Below are 23,795 nucleotides of genomic sequence, written 5' to 3'. Positions count from 1 at the left end.
GTCTTATACGTGGGGTCGCCTTATACACAGCGATATACGGTACTGCAAGCTCCTGCGAGTTATTCAGTACCTGTGTTCCCACCAGCGTCTGCTGTTCAGCAGACACCTCAGGTACTCTCCACACCTTCACCATCAGCAGCTACGCCTTTAAGAGATTCGCTCCAGAAGCCGCTCACTTGTTCGTGATGCACAGCACTACCACTCAGATTCATTGGAAGGTTCCATGGTCGAGGGATTTGACTTTTTTGCTGAATGGGACACGCATGTCAGTCTGGCCCAGATTTTACTGAGGTAGCACCATCACCCGGCGCCAGATACTATTTGGTCTCACCCTACATCTATACCTCCTCTTCCATGTTTTTGGAGGTCTGACACTGTCTTTGCTGCCATTATCTGAGAGACGTGGCACTAGAAGATGTCGAAGGCATTCGCAGTTTTGGCCCTCTGGTTGTGGCCCAGCAGGTTACCAATCCCCAACACCCCTAAAAATTCCTCCCATCCAGAGCCAGTTTTACCAAACCCAAACACACTCATTAGGGGGATTTTCAGGCTATAAGCCTTGTCTGGTAGTTCAGTTTCTAGACTTTAGCCCACGCTAATTTCTTTTACTGTTTTGTACCTGGATGTCCTCAAAATCTTGTTTTTCTTTCCATGGATAGGATTGAGCAAGTAGTACTGATCTCCATAGATGACACGCTATACGGTTTCTTAAACCTTGTGTTGTGAGAGTTTATCTAACTTGACTACATCGGAAGGTCTGCCCACCGCCATACTATCTGATACAGATATATTAAGGAGTAATGCAGGACAAGTTATGATTTTGGTAAAATCTAAATATTTTTACATTTGTTGACTTATCCTGCATTACTACGTCTAAGGGCCCAACCATCCCAGATCTTCCTCCTCACGGTATCCTCAGATGAAATTATGTGTGACAAGCTGTAATATGAAGATCCATGATGTCATCACCTCCGTTTGATCAAGTGGCAGCTATGTAGAGTTGGCTTAACAACTGGTTGGAACACCTTTTTCTTCAGCCTAGACCTTGCACCGCTGTGTTTCTGTCAACAGGTAGGTAGTAAATGCATTAAGAGTAATGCAGGATAAGTATACAAATGATGTAAAACTAAACTTATGTATGCATGTATTTGTACACTATGCTTGTGTGCAGTAATAAACATTTGACAGTTTGGTGTCTTTTCATAAGCCCTGCATTAAAACATGTCTGATTGCCTGTTATCAGTTAGTTGGTGAATGTTAGACTTAACCATGTTAACAGCTTAGAACTAAGTTATGAAGTTTATCACTGTTATTCATCTATTAATCATACTACTGAACATTGCTTTGTAGCTGAATTATTCTATTGATATAAAAAATAGTCAGACATTTTTTTTAAAATCTGACAAACTGTCTACTTGAAGTAATATATTTTGTTAACATTGACTTGAGGTTGAACAAGATTTATGTTTGTAGATCAGGAGGGCCTACAATTTTTATGTTGAAGATATCCCAAGTTGTAAAATGACAGCTGACAAATCTTTGAAAACAATACTCTGGCCACTGACCCTTAATCGTGTAGAATGATTAAACAGATGAACCATAATGGCTGCATACCTTGGACGCCCAAGAGAAACTGTCATTAGCTTTACATTTAACCTGTGTTTCATGATGAAACTGAATGAACTGTGAAATGGGTTGAGTTGCATGCCTTGATACACATATCAGCCACCTGTCGTCCATGATGGTGTTCAAATTTCACATTCCCCTAGTTTACGATCCTTGGTCTGACAGCATCATATTCATGCTTTTGAGTCTACAACTGGTCCTTTGAAGCTTCTCACATTAAGTAGGCATGTAGTGATATTATTAATTTATCCCCAGTGATGAAGTGGGAGGAGATATAGCAATGGCTGTTGTATAGTAATGGGTTGTGACTTTCTTATTGCAATTTATTTCAATAATGATTCGTATATTGCAATACATACCACAATATATTGCATTCTTCCATCTGTATTTTGTTATGAACCGAAATAAAAATGGACACATACCGGTACATCAGACTTCCCCTGCACACATAATATACAGGAAACAGGTCAAGAATAGTTAGGGTTTTTTGAATACAGGAATCAGTTGCTAATTTCTGAATATCTTAATTTTAATTTGGCTTGTCACTTATGTAAACTTTGCCAATAAGATGAAAATATATATGCAGTTTTTTTAAAAACGCAATTTACCAGTATTTTCCAAACAAATTGTGATAAGTATTCATTATTATTTCAAATTGTGGTATGCCAATAATACAACACATCTCTACTGCTGTCCATTCGTCATGTTTTGTTTCTGGAACTTAACTCAAAGACCGTTTAATATTTCTGGACCAGACTTTGCAATGATTTCAGGCTACGTAGAGAGTTGGTGCTTTTTGGTTTTTAGAATTTTTTCAAATTTGTATTTCTTCTGGTTTCTTGGAAAACAAAATTCGAATCAATGAAGGCTTCATTTCAAGAGCATAGCGTGGCATATTTTGTTCAATATAAAAAAAAGTGAAGAGGAATTTTAACATTGTATTCAATGCAATAATTTATTTTTTAAAAATGGGTGTGTCTGGGGACTTGTCTTTTTCTCAGTAGAATACCATTGGTTGGGGATATGAGTATTTCATGCTTGTTAATAGACTGTTCACAGCAGTGTAGCCAAAAGATCTCATAATATCATATCAATGTTTACAAAAGAAATAATTATTAATTGTACTCTTATTGAACAAACACATCCTTTGTTTTGTAGGTACTATGCAGCATTTCCAGCTCTTCCTGGTGATGGCACCCCACCACAACTATCCCCGTCATCTGATGACAACATTTGGCGGAAAAACAGGAAAAGTGGATCACTTGCTGGGGAAACATCTGAGAGTAAAGAAGGATCTCCCCTAAATGTTTCTCCTGAACATGCAGTTGATAAGACTTTCATACAAGAAGTCAAAACTGTAGAGAAATCTCCGGTGGATTCGAAGTCATACTCCAATTCACCAGCAGCACCTGAAAAACGGAAGCGTTCAGGAAGAGGAGATTCCAATCCCAAGATTTCTCCTAGTGCAGGAGGAAGGAAGAAAAACATGAAGGGGAAGAGGGAGATTGAGGCACAGAGCAAGGCAGTTCGTTTTCTAAGCTGGCCCCCACCCGGGCATGTGAAGAAAGAACATGGAAAAGCTGATACTGACAAACAAGCCAATCCTGAGGAAACAGAAGAGGAGAAATACTGCAGTATAGTGGAGCAAATGTTGAAAGAAATGCTATTATCAGGCAAGAAACATGTTCAGACTTCCACAGACCTGCCATTGTGGGCCTACTTTCCAGCACAAGGGTTCACTGAAGGATGCTTCACAGAATGGTTTAGAGAAGACAGTCAGAGTCCGGAGTTCACAGAAAATGATGATTGGTACACACAGCCCCTGGAGCATATTTTCTACACACCAGTGTCCCAGACAAAACGGCTTTACAAGAGACACAGCTATCCACCAATGCTGAATTTTGGTGATCCGTTGGAATGGAGCAGTATTGTCACTGAACAGTTTCTATCTTTGAAGAAAACTGCAACAGATTATATTTTATTGGAGGATGTTTTTGATCCAAATAAGGCAAGTCAGGAGGTTCTGAATGAAGAAGGTTTGGAGATTTTGTTGAATCACCCACAAGAGGCATTGCCTGTAGCGGCTGAGCAGCAATATGAAGATTTTGAGTTGAATGAAGAGAAGGAGAAGGCTGTCAATAGTGATGAAGTAGAGGATATGTCTGAAGAAAAAAGTGAAGTTGGAAAAGAAGCGTGTAAGGATCAAGAAGAAGAAACTGTTGAAGAATCTGATGAAATCGTAAAGGAAGCCGATGAAACCCCAGCTTGGTATAATGATGACCCTTCCCTTACTTCCCCAAATGTCTTATTTCCTTTTGACCAGTCTGAATTTGCAGATTTATCCTCCAATGTAGATGGGAAGTCCAAGGTTGACTTTAACACCAGTGCCTTGCCACTTACATTACCATGTCTTTTCCCCGGTACAGATCCTGACTGCCTTGCTCCAGCCAGTGATACCAGTAGCACTGTCTCCAGTGTGGAAAAAGGTTATTTCAGTGATGTTACAGAAACGTCCTTTGTGTTTGACATGAGCCGACATAGCAGTCCCTTCCCTGACATGCTGCTTCTGATGAACTATGGAGAAGATGATGACACGGGTCAGATGACCACAAGTACTGCTAGTAGTTTGAAAGGGAGTAGGTTGGAGAGTCTGTTTGAATCTTCCAGACAGGATCTTCAAGAGAGCATGGGGAAAAGCGAGGTTCAACAACTTGACTATTCAGAAGCAAAACCAGAATTTGATTTTTGTGCTGATGATCTGTTTCTTTATGGAGCCGAAGAGGAAGATTGTATATTGTATGGCACCAGAAATATGTTCCCAAATGGCGCCACATCCAATGGAAATCCTCAAGGATCACCATCAAACACGGAGGAGAAACAAGATTCTGAAACAGAAACAGAAGACAAATCGACATCAGTGTCTTCAAGTCAACTTGAGCCTCAGTCAAAATTTACTGATTCTACCTCTGAAGACGAGAGAGATGAAAGTGCCTGTTTTCCTTCTGATCTCTTTAACTCTTTCAGTTCTGTTGGAGAAAGTTCAGGTGGATCCGTTCTGTTGGCAGAACCGGGCTTGGTTGAACACAATTATGTACTGGATCTGCTTGATTCGGGAGAAGTTAGTCTGCAAAATGAGTGTTCCTCTTCGTATCTTGTTCATCTCTCTCCTCTATCTGGATCTGGTGGGTCATGCTGGCAAAGCAAGATATTACTACATGACTATGGAGATCCGTTTACGTTTGGGAGCTTAGAACAGTCATCTGAACTTGCTTGGGACTCAGTTTTAAGTCAAAAGAAGCATATTTGGTCATCAGCAATGAGTCGGAGTCCTGTAAATTTGTCAGTAACATCTCCAACTTTGAAAGGCGAGTTGTGGCAACTTTGGGATGTCAATAGTCAGAGGAAAATGCCAGATATGTGTCCCAGAAACACTGACACAAGTACTTGTATCTGGAACAGTATTCTTAGTCTTTCTGTCTATGCTCCAGACAAGACTGAAGAGGAGGAAGAATGGAATAACGATGATGAAGTCTTCCTGTCAGAAATCATCAATGAAGAAGATGCAGTGTTGGGTCTTCAGTTTCTTGAAGAGATCAATGGAATAGGAAAAGGTCCACGGTATGAAAGGAGCGTTTCAGAGAGTGACTTACGAAACATGGCTGACACCTCTTTCCTAGACTTGACAAAACCAAATCTGGACATAAGTTATGAATTGATTCCATCTGAAAATTCTGCTTTCCAGGGTGTTGTCCCAAAGCAATTGCATCATGTCCGAAGTGCTCCAAATCTCCGCTATAAGTCATTAGTGTCACTGGTTCGGGAAGATGATCTCCATCCCCCTGGTCTAGCTAGCATTGAATCTCCTGTTGAACATCTGTATTTCTCTGCTAAAACTCACTTTCGTCCTATCCAAACCCCTGTTGCAACTCCAGATGAAGATGTGGAGTTCCAGCCCAAGGATCTCTTTGGTGGAATGTCAGACAACAGCGGAACTCCCTATCAACAGTTTCTTAGTCCAGGAGAAGAAGAAGAAAGCAAATTTCGGCCCAAATTTAAAATACAAAAAGATTTGGACAAATATATTCAAACTGGGGGAAGTCTAGATGAATCAGATATTGACTATGAGAGATTTAGACAGCAACAGCTTGAACAAGCAAAAGACAGTCAAACTGAATTCATTGAAGAAATTGTTGTCGGTTCTATCTTAGAAGAAGAAAAAGTGGAACCAGACATCCCAGATCAAAGCTACCTAGTTGTTGCTGAGCCTGAGATTGCTGAAACAGGCAATGTCAAGAATACTCCACTTTCCAAAAGTGAAGGTCAAGCTGTGGAGGACGAATCTGTACTGCAGTTATGTACAAGTCTAAGAGACATGTGCAGTGAAAAGAAAGCAGATAACAGCAGGAAAATAACAGAACAAAGTCAAGGAGTAGACTCAAAAGGGTCAGATGATTCTAAATGGGATGGTCAGAAGATCAAGGAAATGCATTTGTCAGATGTGCAACACTATCATGACATCTGGAGCGCTGGTTATGAAATGGACCTGCATCCTTTCAGTGTTGATAATGAGACTTTGTACTTGCCATGTGCTGTTGATGAGACACTCTGCAGTTCAGAGGTCACAACAAATGAAGAAAACAAGTCAAAAGAGGAGTCTGACAAAACCGATGAACTCTACTTATATTACTTGGACAATTATCCGGAATATGATTCCTACATATTAAGTACATCTGAAGATTGTTCTGGGCCACAGGTAAGTGCGGGTATACTTTTTCCTTTGGAAAATTCATAACACTGATAGCTAGATGTTATATGGTTATGAGTAAATAGCTATCTGCGACTTAGCCCCTATTGTGTGAAACCAGAGTCTAGTAAAATTATTTTGGTCCATTAAGATCAGCTGATACTGGTACTAGTCCATATGCTAAGAGTAAAATGTACTAAAAAAATGCCTGGGCATAAGTTTGGCCCAGTGGACTTAAAAGGTTTGGTCACAGACTTGAATAGTATTAAGTGATTAAAGTTGACAGACAACCTGTGACCCAAATCCACAACAATCAGCATTAAGACTTTTCATAATCAGCATCAGGTAAACATGGGAAAATTTAGAATGATTATTTTTTTTCTGATAGCAAGCCTCCTGTTTGTAATTTACAGAATTATGAAGTGTCTGGTCTGATGCCAATCCCACACCAGGCTGTGTACTCGTCAGATCTTGAGAAACAGTGGCTTGAGAAAAAAGCCCTCAGTGGAAGGAATGCCAAAAGGAAATCACAGAAACTAAAGCTGAGGAGAGGTATGTTTAGATAAAGAAGGAGTGAGTGAGTGAGTGAGTATGTTTTTTCACTGCTTTTAGCAAAAAGCCAGCAATATCAAGACAGGGAACACTAGAAATGGGCTTCACATATTGTACCCATGTGGGGAATCAAACTTGGGCCTTCGGTATGATTAGCTAACGCTGTAACCACTAACCCAACACCCCCTCAGAGAAAGAAGTGCATGCGACCGACTAATGTGGTATTGGAAAGGAAAAATAAGAAGAATGCTGACAAAACCAATTGATATTTTCATGTAGAAAATGCTTTGTCATGCAAAATCATTCAATTTATTATTTTTTCTGATGTGACTGAAATGTGACCTTAACTTGTCTCTTTGAACCAAGAAAGAAAAGGTTTTGTTTGCACTAGATATATATCAAAGTAAATAGAAATCTGGCCATTAACCATTTCAAGCCTAGATTCCCAAGATTTCCATCATATAGTTTCCATTTAACTTTTCTTTACTAGAAACATGACTTGACTCACATGTGATACGTAGCACTTGTAATATTGTAATATTCATGAACATAATCTATGTCCAACTTTTTATTTTAGATTCAATCAAGCGTAAACCCTGCAGTTTTTTTCTGGAGGGTAATTGTCGACGATTTGACTGCAGGTTTTCCCATGACTTATCCAGCATCACTTGCAGATTTTGGGAAGAAGGCCTTTGTTTTAAAGGTTCACTCTGTCCATTTTACCATGGTTATCCAAGGTATGGTTCATGTGTTCTGATAAATGAATATAGCCCAGCCCTATAAACGTGATAAATGCTATACTTAGTTTAGTTAGCTTCTGTCGGTTATGAGTAATATTATCTTGAAAACTAAGTTAATCAGGTGTAGACACCATTGGTTTGTTTGTTGTTTAACGCTGCACTCAGCAATATTCCAGCTATATTATGGCAATTTGAGACCATTGTTCATATCCATCTAGTTCACAGCTGATTCATATTAGTTCTTTATGTAAAAAAAATTATTTGGGGAGAAAACAAGTATTCCCTCCAGATTATTTTGTTCAAGTAATAATGAATTCAGGCTTTACTCAAGTGTCACAGGGTCTTGAAACTAATTGTTTATGGAATTCAGACGTAAACATCAGGTATAAAAGCAACATCAGCATTCTCAGATGAGTTTTCATTTGGGACTACTGTTTTTCATGATATATCCATAGATTTTGAAAAGAGAAATGGTTACTGTGAATACAGTTATTCTGACAACTCAAATAAGCAGGCTAGTGACAGTGGCTTACCTTGAGTTACCCCCCTTTGGTTTCTTTCATTATTTTTATGGAAAAACAGAAAATGATAGCAGTGGGAATTCGGTTGTGTTTCTTATGAACATACCTACACATGCATATCAAACTTTATTTAGTGTAGATTTGAAAATTTGTAATAATCTCTGCTGTGAAAATAACCTTGGAACATATAAGAATTATATCCAGTAGGTAGTGTGGTGTACTGTTAGTTTTGAATGATGTGAATATATTTGCTGATATGAAGGCAAGAAACATGGGACAACGAGAACCAATGTTTTGCCCAAACACTATTGTTCAAGCAACTAGGAACATGTCATGAATATCCATCCTCAGTGGTTATGTCCTCATATTTATTACGTATATTTCTTCCTTTCTCTTCAAATTATTCAGAAAATCATCATAACCATAAACTTTGCTTCAAAAAAATCACCATTGTTAATTTTGTTGCAACTTAGGAATTGACAATGACATTTAAGCCCAATCATGTATGAACATTATCATTGTGGTCATTGTCCTTATATTTTGTAAAGTATTATTGGAGAGAATATACAAAAACGATTTGATCCTTTGCCTGTTTTGCAGTATGGGAAAGGTCTCCAAAATGATTCTAAAAATAAGTTTCTTTTGTTCTTAACAGTGATACTGAGATGGGCATGACCCATGATTGGAAGAGTGGAGATAGATATGAATTCAAGAAGGATGAGTTTCCAGAACTTGACAACTTTGGTAGAAGTGTGGTAAGGAATTAAATATTTTGTTGTCCCATGCATTGATTACATTTCTGTCTTTTTAAAAATATTTTCCACATCTACTCTACCCTTTTGAGTGTCATTATTAAGAAACTGTATAGGGAAAGTAGCAAACATGAATGTCAGCGGTTCCCAGTATTGCCTTAAACATGTTAAACCATTAAGACACAGGGTAACTGTACCAGAGACCAATTGGATGAGTTTAATTTCTTTTTGCACTTTTCAATCTAGCCATGAGGTTGTTTCATTGCCAGCCCAAACTAACTTGACTTATTTCTCATTACCTTAGAAATAAGACTGAAATTATCTGCATGTGTTATGGAAATAGAAGTAATAGACCTCTGGGGATTTCTTAATGTCCACAGACTAGTAATTAATTGTCCAACCTATGAATATTTCTGTGCTCTAATCTTGATCAGTGGTACAAACAATAGCAGAATTCTCTCTTAACTACCTACAGAAACCTGGTTGTGAGGTCATACTTATGATGCCTGTTTTAATCCTCAACACAAGAATGTTTAGTAAGCATTAATCATATGTATTTCAGCATAAAGAATTACACAGCCAAAAGATAAACCGGAAACGACAAGCACACAAAGAATTCCTGAAGAAAACTCTATCCAGTCGGAAAAAAAACAGACCTTCAAAGAAGTTGCAGACCAGAACAGTTCAAGCTAGCAGTTGTTGAAAACACACGAAAGCTTTTCTTTCCCAATGTTTAATTTTGATGATGTTACACAGATAATTGAGGTGCCTTGACAAGAAAACCTTTCCAAAATCATATTGAATTTATATTCATTGTTTAATTATTGCAACATAGCCTTTACCTACCCTTTTAATCCATTGTTCATCTTTCTCAGGATCTCTCCACCTTTCAAGCAAGTTATTATAACAGCTGTAGAACAGCTGATTTTGAGGTCAGTGTTTTCAGCATGCGTGGAGTTTTCTTTTTTAGAAGCTTGATGGATTTTCTTCAGAGCAATGATCATGATGCAGTTATTCTTACATACAACATCTTTAACTTATTAACTGAAACCGTAGCTATTTCATGCTGAAATTACTGTCACAATTTTCACCTTAATTTTGTCCAAAATGGAGCCAAATTGTGTTCGCAACAAAGAATCTACGTTCTACCAAATCTGCTGTGATCTTTGGACATGTTAGATGTTGGTTGTTCATACATATCTGATATATGTTTCTAAGGTGACCTTATGATTTGCAGTGCAACATTATTTATGTGCACAGATATACCACATTATACTATGGTTGTAGTGAAGAGTTTTGACCCTATTCGAGCAGTACTTTCAATTGACACAACAAGCATGTGAGGTACACACATTGATAAACCTTGTGTGCCTTCAGTTGTACAAAATATCATTTGCTACGCCAGTCCAAACTTTCATGTTTTCTCATTGCTCTGAAGAATACAATCTACAAGTCAGTTGCTATTCAGATCTGTAAAATCTAGTCAATAGACGAATCATTAGTCAAGAAAGCGTCAGAAGAACCTAATATATTGACATCAGGCCTTGACACAGAAAGCTGTGCATTACATTTCCTATCTGTTCTACAGGATTTTGATTTTGAAACTAATCAAAGAATCATTTCTGATGTAAAATATTGTTCTAATAACAACTTGTTTGAGACAATTAATCTGTTGTGGTTTGTTGCAGTCAATCAAGTTATTGTTCATTCATGGTATTTCCAGGTACGACATGTTAACAACGAAATTGTAGACATAGGGTAGGTTCAATCAATCTCTATTGTTATAAACAATAACATTGATATGCTGAAATTAATATTTTATATGATTCATTACTGTTCGAAGTGTAGATTGATGAAGTATTTTCTTTGTGGCACAGTAGTTTCAAAGAGCTGATGACTTACTTTGGAATTTATAAGTATATGGGTCAAATGAGATTCTGTTAGATGATCTCAAGCTTAAAATGTTAAACTCACACACAGGTAGGTCTGAGTATATCTTTGCAGTGCTTCGTGTAGCGGTTTATGTTAAAAACATGAAATATACATGTTTTGTTCATTGTTATTCAAGTTCGTTCACCATTCTTTTAAACTGTTGGATTCAGTCATATTCTGTATTCTGTCACATTTCGTCTGTGTTAACCAGTTTTTTATTTGTCAGCTTATTTTTGTTTTTGCTCCCAAATATTCACAACTTACAACTTTGCTTCTGTGTCAGTAGTAAGTCAATTACAGGCTGTAATCATAGTAAAACATGTAATTAAGTTAAATATATCGTACAAGGATTTCAAATAAGATTTACTGGAACTGGAACAATGGTTTAGTTTTACAAAATCCTCTAACTAACATTTGATATTTGTTAATCTATTTTTAATAGCTGTAGCCTTGCACCACTTAATCTTTTTTAATTTATTTTCTGTTATTTATTTGTTGAATTTTCAAAACTTTATGCTTGTTTATTTTGTTAGTAGGTTGCAATTTTAATTCCCAAGGGGATGAGTAGACATCTAGTTTAGAAGAGAGGATTATTATTTCTCCCTAAGCATCAATGTGGTTACTGATAAGGAGGTATGAGGACAAGTAAAGAATATTATGTTATGTTGTTAAGTGTAACTCTAACTGAAGTTTGATCAATCTTGCAGTTGTTTTGCAGTGTGCTAAGTTCAGCAAATGTTTTGGCAAATGTACAGAAAAGAAAATGTAACTGTCCCATGATCTTGACAGATTGTTTTCAAACATACATCATCTGATATAAAACAAAATCTGTAAAACTTCTTACAATAATTCGGTCCTCATGACAAAGAAAGGATTATATCTTGTCAGTATGTTTCACCATTTTCAATAAAGAGCACAGAAACTAAACATTGCTTTAGCAATAGGTTTCTGTCAGTTGCAAAGATCTGCATGCAGGTTGCTGCATGAGATCGCAACTAAGTCCGGAATATTTGACTGACTGATGGTAACCTGGAGTACACAAGTAAGGAGCACATGCTAACATTTGTTTTGATTTCTTTTTGTTGCAAGTTTCATTATCTTTCACTTATTTAGGGCAGCTTATAGATTTTTCCTCAAATATTAAAACCCACCGTCGTGCAATTGTTTGTCAATATCAAATTTCATTACACATTATTGCTTAATCCTATTTATTTTGTGTAGAAAATATAAAATGGGATTTCTCACACATGCACAGTTTATTGGGTAACTCTTCCTGCTTAAAATGTGGCTGAAATTAATGACATAACAATTTGATGTTGCCTGTGGAAAACTAATGCTGATTTGAAGGCATTTCTATAAGTTATTGGTGCATACAAGTCTTGATGAGACATATCTATCAGTGTCTATAACCAGGCAGCTTGAATGCATGTTTTAACATTCGTTAGAGATTAAACTTTACTTGATAAATCTAATGAAAATTGAAATAGTTCAACATGGCTTTCACTTATTTGTCATTGATTCATGTAATAACCAATTCTCAGAATGCTTCCTAGGTTATTAATGATTTAGTTAAGCATTTGTGTAATACCCACTGAAGGGTATATTGTGTGGAATATTGTGTGCTATTACGTCCTTCACCACACCATATGAAACCATTATGCGTCATCCAACGCCAGTACAGTGAGTATCATGCTTGTCACTTGTGTATATATAATACAGATGTATATTTGAAGTGGTCATAATAAGGTGAATGAAAAACTTGTCCTGATGATAGTGTGATTGATGTTAGTTACCATGGTTACATATGATTAGAATGTGTCTTGTATGAATGTTAATTTATTCCTCTTAAACTTAATATCTCTCATTTCAAGTTTTAATAATTCATGATCATTACACCATATTTCATATATTGCTAAGATTACTAATTCTAAATCACCAACAGCATGATGTATATGTTGAGTCGTGTTTGTTTATGATATTCGTCAACTATTCTCAGTCTATGTTATGGTAGTGTTGACCTGTTAAGTGTTTAAGTCAAAACCTATTCAGGCAGGACATTTAATTTTGACATGAATCATATCTTCATTCTTGTGCGTCATTAAACTTATTCATTCCAGGAACATAAATCCCTTGTGTGAGAAGTAGATAGAGCACACTTTTTTATTACCTGTTCACAAATTCATGTTTCTGTTACTTTACAGGTCAGTTATTCATCTCCATTACTATTTCAATTTCAATTCTAAGAAACTTTGTATGCAAGTTCAGTCGTCAATTCATATCACCATTTTGTTCTGTAATGGAAGATGACTATGATGACGTCTTCTTCCACTTGTGTGTAACAGACTTGTTGAATTGTTAAAATTGTTAAACCAAATATTGATGAATACTCTGCTGATACTTGTTAATGTTACCATGGTTACAGAAGTTGTTTAAGGTGTACTTATTCAGAGTGTACAAATTGTTTTTGTACAAGGTATCACATAATGTTTGTCTTATTTGAGATAGAGTACCCAGGTATTACCAGAAATAATATTCAGTGTTCCTTACTTGGATTATGCTCTTTGATGATGGATGTGTTTACAAAATGGAAGTTTTACATGATGTAGTACTGTCTACCTTTGGTATTCAAACATCAAACTGGATAAGCATTATTCTATGACAGGGGTTGGGCCTAGTCGTTAAAATGTTTGCTCGCCATCCCAAAGACCCAGATTCGATTCTCCACACCAGTACAAAGTGTGAAGCCCATTTCTGGTGTCACCCACTGTGAAATTGCTGGAATATGGTTAAAAGTGTCTCAAAACAATACTTACTCTCTCACTCACTCACTCACTCACTCACTCACTCACTCACTCACTATATGGGGGCAAGTTTTCCCAGTGGCCGAAGGTGATGCAGAGTTATATCCCTAAGTGATGCCAGAATTCCCAGAATTGTCCTGATAATGAACCTCGGTTTGTCCGTTTCAAAGTGGCTATCATCCATGACTTGGGTGGTCATGACCAACTGTCCTGACATACTATGATATAAATGAATTAATGTTCAGTATGTTCAAATCAAGTTAAGGCCATATCACTAGTGTACTCAATCCAGTCCAGATGAGTATTATTACCATAACATAGTTGGGTGTTTCATACTGTGAATAACAAGGTCAGAAACAGGATAATACCTTTGATGAACATCATATACCATACGTTTATTTTTTTGTTAATGGAGGCTGGCAATGCGAGTTTTCTGGTCTTTCTTGCTCACACAAAACAGTGTGTTGTGAGACACATATATCTGCATTCTAATTCACCCAGGCATTCTTGTCACTGGTAAAAATGTAGGTTTACTTTCGTAGATTGAAGTGGCCAGTATCTTCTTGGCTTACAGCCCACGCGCCTTTTGAAACTGTCACTAGGCACAAGCTAGTTGGCTAGCATTAAACGTAAGGCTGTTTAGTATAATTAAGGATAATCAGGACATGGCCATTATACATTCCCAACTGTGGGTGGTGAACAGGGGCACACATCCAAACTTGGATGTACAAGTACACCAACATAGTTTTCAACAAATATTGCATTCAAATGGTATCAAGAGTACAAATAAAGATTTTGAAGAATGATAAACCAGCAGTGTTGCTGGATGTGAATGTTGGGGTGTGTAGATGCACTGTCAGATCAGTTTGACAGATATGACATTCTGAATACCATAGTCATTAATTATGATAATTGGTATCATTTTACATCTTACGATATGAAGTCAATTGTTACATGACCCATGTCATGCTGTTAAATATGCACAAAGTGAATAAAATGTAGGTGTTTGCTTAACTTACCACTGTCAGTATAAGTAAATTGTAACCACCTAATAGATACATGACTACTTAGTTTGCTTCTAAAACTGTAGCATTACTTCCACATTAAGCTGACGCGTCGTGATGCCACTGTAATACTGTTTAAATCAGCGATGAAGCCAGCTTAGCCACTCATTCTATAACTGCAGCATGTGCTTTTGTGAAAGGCAAATGGCTAGTTACACATGTATCACTGTTACATTAAATGAACAATGATGACATGAAGCCATGCAGTTTTGAAAACTTTTCATAAAAGTTATGGATGGTGATTCTTGAATTAATAGGTAAAAGCAAGGACCTAGATTACATTACATAATTTAGGTCTGTGGTATTTGTTTCTCCCCCAACTGATTCAGGGTGAACTACATGCATAGCAAAGGAATTTCCTTCCTCATCTTGCTTACTGTCAAGGTATTTCGTTGCATGTAGAAACTACAGAGACCCAGAGAACATACTATGGCAAAGCTTGAACATTTTGTGAAAGGTTTGTTTAATGGGACTGGATCAGTAAAGGTTTAATACAAACTGACGCACTACTCGATTGCAAGTAGTGTATTAAACAGATGATGCTAGCTACTGTATTTGTTTTGTGGCCTAGTTTGCAGATAATACAATGTTTCTGCTTAACATTTATTGCACTGTACTAAATGTCAATTGATTGTCAAGGATTTAGTTCTTGTAGAGAATGAAGAGATTGTGATATGTATGAAAATTGTATTTAAGCAAGAATGTCTGTTGTGTTGTATTTGCCCATGTGAAAGGTCTGGTTTAAGTGTTTGCTCTGATGCATATGTTAAGAAATGTGAGAAAACAATATGCGGTATTTCAATGTGAACAACTGCACCTTACATCTGTACCACTACTACATATATTTATTTGAAAAAGTTCATGTCTTCATGTTGTGACACCTATTGTTTATGTTACTATAACATTCATTTTGTGAATTTGTTTTAGATTCAAATCAAGTAATTTTGTAACTGAAGTAATCTATGCACAGTGAAATCCTTTGAAGTTCAAATGTTTGTCTCACAAAAATATGACTTACCTCTAACTATGAGTACAGTTTGAGAGCTATGTTATTGCCTTTGACAGCACTGTTATTTGTCAAACTGGGGTGTGATGCCAAATTTCATGATCATCAGGTTAAAATCTCCAATAGTCCCAAGTCAGTTAGAGAAGGTTAGCCATGGTTGCTAAATTTACCTTTTCTTTTAAGGAGCTCTTTAACAGAATTTGCACTTCATTGCTACCACAGAAATGTGCAGGGCAAAGGCTTCAATTATCAGCAAGCATGTCCTAGCAAGATTCAATATTATGGTACAAATGACGATCAGGAAGTGAATAATTTGAAGTCAAAGAGTTCCCTTATGTCAGTTGTAAGTCATTATTTGGTCATGTTTTATCCCTATTGTTCATAAGACAACTTGTGTCTGTATATCACTTCTTTAGGGTGTGCAGTGGCAATTTTCAGTGTTCGCAAATTTCTGCGCCTTTTGTCTGCAGATTGGCAAGTTGAAATTTTAAATGTTTTCCTTTCTGGGTTGAACATTTTAAGATCCAACTTGTTTTAAGAAGCAAATGATAATTAATGTTGCAATGGTGTGAATGTTGTTTTATGAGTTTTGACATTATTGTTGCTTTTCAATTGTTTTGGATTATTGTTTTTATTTATTTGAATAAAATTGCCAAAAAACATTAACAGTGACATCATGAAGCAGTCATGTTTAGCCATCTGGGAATATTTCTGAAGTATAAAAATCATTAAAACTACAAGTAAGAAATTCCAGATAGTAGACATCTGGGCAATGTTCAGTAGATCAAATTCTTTATTCAAATCTTACTTTGCACATTTCCTTTTTAGAATATATGACTGGTTCATATTAAAAATGGCCTTATGGGCATGATTCCAAACTGTTAAAAAATCTGATATTAAACAGGTACTTTCTTCAAAGCTGATTCAGAACCAAGAATGTTCATGTATGGCTGGTTCATAAAACAACATAAACATGATACCATGTGTATTTTGTCACATTACTATATTCACACTTGTCAAGTATTATGTTGACCTGTTGAATTACTTCAGGTCTCATGTCCATTTTAACACCAGCAGCATGGACAAATCGAGTCACAGTTGTAGTAAACTTTGGACTTGAAACTTGGTCCTCATGGACCCAGCGGATGTGTGAGGAGTTTAAAGTACACCTCCCTGTACATCATTGTATAAAGAATATTCATGCTCATTATACAAGTGTTGCATGGAGTTGATGATGAGCATGTATTGGAAGCAGTTCGAGTTTACCATCACAAGTTGGCACATTGGCTTTCCGGGTGGTTTGTGTGGTGTGTCCTCATACTAATGTTTAGTTTCTATGCATTGTATTGAGGTGTAAATCAAACCACGGGCAGGGGATAGCTGCTTCCTGCAGGCATACGTAATGTACATCCCCTGCATCTACCTGCAAAAATAAAGTTGGTAGAAATGAAGTTCTGTCTTTGTTGTCTGTGTTTCTAGTGTCAAGTCCTCATGTCAAGAGAGTGCGGCCAATTGACATGCCTGGCAGGTTTGTTTCAAGTGTTTTAAAACCCACTCAGTTTGTTTGCTTACTGTTATGATACGTATCTAACAGTTACTGGTTACTCTAATGCACAATGCATCACAACCTTTAGACCAATGACTGGTATCCCAGTAGTCTTATGTGCAGAGTTGCGTCCCTTGGGATGCCATGATTGAGGTTCGAATTTAAAATACGCCATGATGTTGTTTATTGGTTTGTCAGCACCATGTCAGTGCTCCACCCTGGGCTTTGTTGAAGTGGTGAACATCTGACACATCAGTGATTTACGTGGGTCTATAAATTTTCATGGTTTATTCCATGCATGGTTACTCTCAGTAACTGTTCCGCGTCCCAAGGCAAGAGGTTCCAGGCTGGAACTATATTGATGTCACTGTGTATATTCAGAATCAAGCCCTTTATAGATGGGAATTAAGATGATTGAAGAAAACAAAGCCTTGAACTTGAGTCAAATAGATATGTAACATACAATCAACAAACTTGAACCATTCAGCCGTCTCTGCGTTCTAGATGACGCACAGTGTAAATTATTTGCACCCATTCATTCTCAATTGGTGTGCGTACATTTTGAAGAAACCATGATTCTTGCTTTGGTCAAACAATTAGATGAAACGCCATGATATGACTGGAATACTGTTCAAAGCGGCGTTATCGGTGTTATGTCATTGTACCGCGACAGCGAGGTGTGTTCACAATATTAACCACTTTTTTAACATAACATGGCTGGAATATTCCTCACTGCTGCATTAAACAATAAAGAAACAGTGTCTTGAACACTATTAGACGCTGTTCACTACTGCTGAGGACATTTACCTACTCACTAGAAGAAAAAAATAACGTAGACCATTTATAGTTTGCCCGATTTATTTCAATGCAACTACCAACAGAATCTTGACTAGCTATGCAGCCATTTCAAGTTCATACGATGGTCACATGGAACCTTGTGCTCTTGTCAGCGCCTGAAAAGAATACAAAAACATTCAATGTTGTTAGTGTTCCCATTTGTATAGGAAAAAAACTTACGTATACCGTCACGAAGACCTATTAATATAGATATCCTCACGTCCTGACTCCTCCTTGTGATATGGCTGGAACCTTACAACGACCGCCGTTCAACGAAGGGTACTCTGGAGCATGTCCTGCCCGACAGGTAATGCCCCTCATTGGTATGTGTTACGACAAAAGAATTCTGCGACCATACCAGCCCAGGTAATGTGGCACTCACCTCTTTCGGCTTCTTGGACGATCTTAGAATATGGGAAATCCAAAGCGGCGGAATGGAAGACCAAAGATCGGGTACCGGAAAGGTATGCCAAAACGAGCACCAAAGAGAGGAAACCTGCCAAGGAAGGGATTGCCAAGAAGGCCAATATGACCAAAAGTTGCTGTTGTCATAGCAACGACGGCAATAAGCACGAGCAGTACGAGCAGTGCCTTCATCGTGAGGGGTACCTGTCGGACAAAACATAACAATAAAGTGTTCACAGTATTGATAATACACTATGACAGGGTATTGTATGTATATTTTATGAGTGGTTTGAGTTACGTAGTAACATTAACCACTTTGGTGAAGCCCACGAGCTTGGGTTTCATGCTGACAGACTAAGCAGAAAAAGGGGAGAATCAGGGATCAGTAAATCTCTTGAGCTAAGGGAGGCAACTCCCTAAGGCGAGTCCCTTTTAGGCACTGATCCATGATGCCACCATGGTATCGACCTGTTGATAAATGCGGAGGAAAACACGATGATTGGAGCTTGGAGTTTAACTGCACCGCTTAAAATTAGAATATAATATAAGGACAAGAAGTTAACATACAATATTTAGATGTCTGGGGACGGGGGCAATTTACGATAATTTCAGTTGTATCCGCTATGTCAGTTTATTGTGGGAGGAAAGTCAAAATTGAAGCTGGTCAAACATTTACGGCTTTGACTAAAGCACGGTTATTGGGGCAAGCCTGGTAATCGAACCAACCAACAGGGTATATGGGCTAATAGCGCTCTGTGACGCTTGAAACTATTAAACCACCCGTACGCTCTTTAGATGCGTAATGCACGAGTTCTCGTGAGTGAGTGAGTTGGGCTTATCGCCGCTTTTAACAGTATTCCAGTTATATCACGGCGTGTTAGCTTAATGTGGGAGGAAAGCCCAAAGTGATGCAGGTCTCAGACGTTTACCACTTCGGTGAAACCCACGGGCACGGGTATGGTGCTGACAAACCTAGAAACATAATCGGGGCGAACCGGGATTCGATCACACAATCATAGGTTTCTGGCGTGCCCAAGGGACGCAACTCTGCACAGCGAGTCAGCTCGGCATAAGGTTACATTCATAAACATGATTTGTATCATGCATTATTGCTTATTTTACTCCTGCCTCTTAAATAATTCTTGAATTTTGACAAAAAGTAACTAAATGAAAACTTAAAGATTTAAAAAAGAGACTCACTCACCACAGAGACAAGCTGAAGTCAAAAGACTGGGCGATCAAAATGATCATGTTGGCACCATTTATACTGTTTTTTCTTGACCTACAAATCACGTTTCATTGAAGTCGCCGCTGACATCCCCCCTCAGCCCCTCCGAACAGGACATCTCCCCCACCCACCCTTGCTAATCCCACCCCAATCATGTCGTACTTCTTCTCAAGGGCTCGGAGGGACGCGCCAGTCACAGTTCAGTCTTGTGTCATCCATCATTTTTTGGTAATCAGGAAGGTGTTTCATAACATTTAAAAAATATATCGATATACTATTGAATACGAAAAAAATACGTTTGTCAAGTGCTGGAGAATGTAGTGTTAACTGCACCATGCGTTGTTCGTCATGCACGAGGTGCGTGTGTGATTCCGAACTATGCTGTTAGGTGATTGGAGTTTCTTTTTTACTAAATCACTGTTCAATTTTTCAATCATATTTTTTTTAAAAGTAACATTTCATCAGCCAGTTGTAGTTTGTGTATATACTGAGTGAGTGATTGGCGGTCGTTTTGAACTTTAATTCAGTCACATCCCTGCCTTTTGTCATGACGATAAAGGAAAGCCCAGAGTTTCGAATGTCGCATCCTTGATAATCAAGTGTATTATATCGCAATTCTATCAAGATAAATACCCATGATGTATTCACCGTCATAGCGACTTTTTTTTACAGCGATTTCAGTGTCACGACGCTAAAGAATGAGTGAGTGAGTAAGTTGGGTTTAACGCCGCTTTTGACAGTATTCCAGTTATATCGCGGCGTGTCAGCTTAATGTGGGAGGAAAGCCCGAAGTGAAGCAGGTCTCAGACGTTTACCACTTCGGTGAAACCCACGAGCACGGGTATGGAGCTGACAAACCTAATCGGGGCGAACCGGGATTCGAACCCACAATCATAGGTTTCTGGCATGTCCAAGGGACGCAACTCTGCACAGCGAATCGCGGCGCCTCAGACGACTGGGTCACCCGTGCCCCGACGCGAAAGAATGTAGTACCCATGCCAGAGCCCTGAAGATCCGGGATAGAATAGGTCTTCAGCAACCCATGCTTGCCGTAAGAGGCGACTAACGAGGTCGGGTGGCCAGACTCGCTGACATGGTTGATGCATGTCATCGTATCCCAGTTGCGTGGATCGATGTTCATGATATCAATCACTGGATTGTCTGGTCCAGACTCGATTATGTACACAGCGCTGTCATATAGCTGGAATATTGCTGAGTGCAACAACAACAAACAAACAAACAACAACCTATCCATTCCAATTTAAGCCCATGCAGAACCGAAGCTAGAACAGAGGCGATAAGACAAGAAGCTTTGGTGTAGAAATATATTGGTGGCAAATCAGCGATTCAAAATGACGACCGGCGGATCCTTGGTAGCTAAGGGACGCAACTCTTTTACGCGAGTTGCCGCTTCTTGGTCACAAGGTCACCAGTGTTACCCACTTGAGGTTTATGTGAACGACCGGAGGGCAGAGAAAACGGTGTCAGACTCTCTGTCTGCCCACGATGTCACTACCTCCTGCCCAAAGGTGACATATACGTGTCGTTACGAAATGAAATTTCTGCCTTGTGGGAAAATACCATTCGTGACCATTCTCCGCCTCTTTCCGTAAATTTACACGAGTGGTCACGCCCGAACCTTGTAACAGTGGCGCATAACTAGTTTACTCGACCCTAAGCAATCAGAACTGATATTTGACGAGGCTGTGATTGAGTGAATAAAGGACGCATTCTGCAGCAATGTGATGGTGGTGAGGTGAAATGGGGTTAAGCGTCGCGTTCAAGATTATTGCACTTATATAGCGACGTGCATGCACGTGTGTGTGTGGCTGCTTGTACTAGTCTGGACTGATGCCGATTTATAGTGCTAGCACACTGAGATACCATGCGGCAGTTTAACATGAATACCCCACGCGGACACAGTATACTGACTCCGAGGCGACCAGTCCTTGTTTTAGCCCCTTAATGCCGAGCTCAGACAGGGTAACAATCAGTACCATCTTTAAACGTCTTTTAGTATGACGCGGTCGGGGATCGAACCCCGGACCTTCCGCTCTCCGAGCGGACGCTCAACTACTAGACCACGGAGGCGGTCTAGCAATGTGATGGCAAACTTGCAAGTAATTAGAACTAAGGGACTCCTCATTTATCTATTTATTTTTTTCTATTTATTACCCCCCGCCACGAAGTGGAAGGGGGGTATATAGGAATGGGTGCCGTCCGTCAGTTCTTCCGTCCTTCCATCCGTCCGTCCGGCACGTTTCGTTTCGTTTCCGGAGCAGAACTCAAAAAACACGAGAGATATCTTAACCAAACTTGGCACATAGATTGGTCTCGTGGTGAACTGGTGCCTTTTGATAGTTTGGGATTTTTGCAAAAAATATTTTTCGAGTTTCCCTGGCAACGACTTTTACTTAGGCTAAAAATGGCGGAAGTGCTCGTTTCCGGAGCAGATGTTGAAAACCGTACAATATTTCTTCACCAAACTTGGCACATTATATAGGTCTAGTGAAAAACTGGAGTTTCCCTGGCAACGACTTTGACTTAGACTGAAAATCAATGTGAGTGTCTACTCTAAATGGAATATACATGTGTTATTGTTCTTCAGCAACCCATGCTTGTCGTAAAAGGCGACAATGATTGTCGTAAGAGGCGACGAACGGGATCGGGTGGTCAGGCTCGTTAAATTGGTTGAGGATCGATGCTCATGACGTCAATCACTGGATTGCCTGGTCCAGACTCATCAAAAATATCGAAATGCCGAGGGGTGTAGTCATATGTGTTTTTTTGTCATGTTCCAGATTTTGTCTACTTATATAGTGATGTGTTTGCACGTGTGTGTGCTTATTTTAGTCCGATTCGATTAACATAGATACCTCACACATACTGACTCATATTGACTCCGAACTGAACAGTCCAAGTTTTATCTCCTTAATGCTGAGCGCTGACAACAAGCACCTTCTTTTAACGTCTTTAGGTATGACCCGGAAAGGCGATCGAACTACCGACCTTCCTCTCCGGTAACGCCGGGGGCCCGGGCTCGATTGCCCACATGGTGCCATGTATGAAACCCATTTCTGATGCCGCCGCTTTGATATTGCAGGAATGTTGGTAAATGCATCATAACTCCTCACTTATTTACTCTTAATGAGAGATGCGGTCGGGTAGCCTAGTGGTTAAAGCGTTCGCTCGTCACGCCGAAGACCCGGGTTCGATTCCCGACATGGGTACAATGTGTGAAGCCCATTTCTGGTGTCCCCCGCCGCGATATTGCTGGAATATTGCTAAAAGCGGCGTAAAACCATGCTCTCTCACTCACTCACTGTTAATGAGAAAACGCTACAGCGGGCACAGTATGGCGCTACTGATATATGTTCGGAGTGGTTCTATGATCATGCATGAAGTGGTTGTTGGGGGAGTTAAGTTTATAATAATGGTGGTGGTGCTAAGGTCGTTTTGTGCAACAGACCCTGTACTCCATCTGTCTCAATGACAAGACAGTATCATGACATAGTAAACGTATGCAGTACTACAGGTGTTCGCGAGCGTTAACCAAAGCTGGTAAAGGAAGCCATCGATCGATACCAAAAGGCTTGAAGACGTTAAATAAAACGTGATCTAAATACGTCACAATGGGAGTATACCTTTCAGCTCACGACAAGGGCGGTGGGGTAGTCAAGTGGTTAAAGCGTTCGCTCGACACGCCAAAGTCCCAAGTTCGATTCCCAACATGAGTACAACGTATAAGGCACATTTCTGGTGTTCCCCGCAGTGATATTGCTGGGATATGCTAAAAACGGCGAAAACCCAAACTCATTTACCTCACAACACAAGTGTTATATAAGTACCAGATAGGTACTCAATGCCAGAGAATACGCAGTCTCGATTATTTGCAGAAACAGATTCCTTTAGGTGTGAAAGGTAAAACTGTGATGAAAATAAAAACATCAAATAACACTTTAATGTAAGTCTCCCTGTAGGTAAGCAGCGCATGAGATGAACGATCAATGGCTACCTTTTATCGTGTCTTTTCGCATACAA

General features: G+C 38.9%; 1 protein-coding gene and 1 long non-coding RNA gene across 3 annotated transcripts in view; one reads left to right on the top strand and one right to left on the bottom strand.

The window, feature by feature from the left end:
• Positions 1–17,189, top strand: part of LOC124142026 — a 29,410-nt gene extending 12,221 nt beyond the window's left edge. For both annotated transcript variants that reach the window (XM_046510266.2, XM_046510265.2), the window contains exons 5-9: positions 2,785–6,379; positions 6,784–6,922; positions 7,500–7,659; positions 8,839–8,938; positions 9,498–17,189. In XM_046510266.2, coding sequence (XP_046366222.2) covers positions 2,785–6,379; positions 6,784–6,922; positions 7,500–7,659; positions 8,839–8,938; positions 9,498–9,638 — 4,135 coding nt within the window. In that variant the 3' untranslated portion in view covers positions 9,639–17,189. The remainder of the gene's footprint in view (positions 1–2,784; positions 6,380–6,783; positions 6,923–7,499; positions 7,660–8,838; positions 8,939–9,497) is intronic.
• A 935-nt stretch (positions 17,190–18,124) lies between these two features.
• On the bottom strand, positions 18,125–19,860 carry LOC124142059. The gene is made up of 3 exons (XR_006862124.2): positions 19,731–19,860; positions 18,504–18,730; positions 18,125–18,237 (listed from the first exon to the last, which is right to left on the bottom strand). It is a non-coding gene; the product is annotated as an uncharacterized LOC124142059 (long non-coding RNA).
• Between the last annotated feature and the right edge of the window lie 3,935 nt (positions 19,861–23,795).

This window comes from Haliotis rufescens, unplaced genomic scaffold (assembly GCF_023055435.1).
Source record: "Haliotis rufescens isolate VD_foot unplaced genomic scaffold, xgHalRufe1.0.p SCAF_12, whole genome shotgun sequence".
In the NCBI taxonomy this organism is placed as follows: domain Eukaryota; kingdom Metazoa; phylum Mollusca; class Gastropoda; order Lepetellida; family Haliotidae; genus Haliotis; species Haliotis rufescens.
Note: the sequence above shows the minus strand (reverse complement) of the source record. Positions and strands in the feature narration are given on the sequence as shown.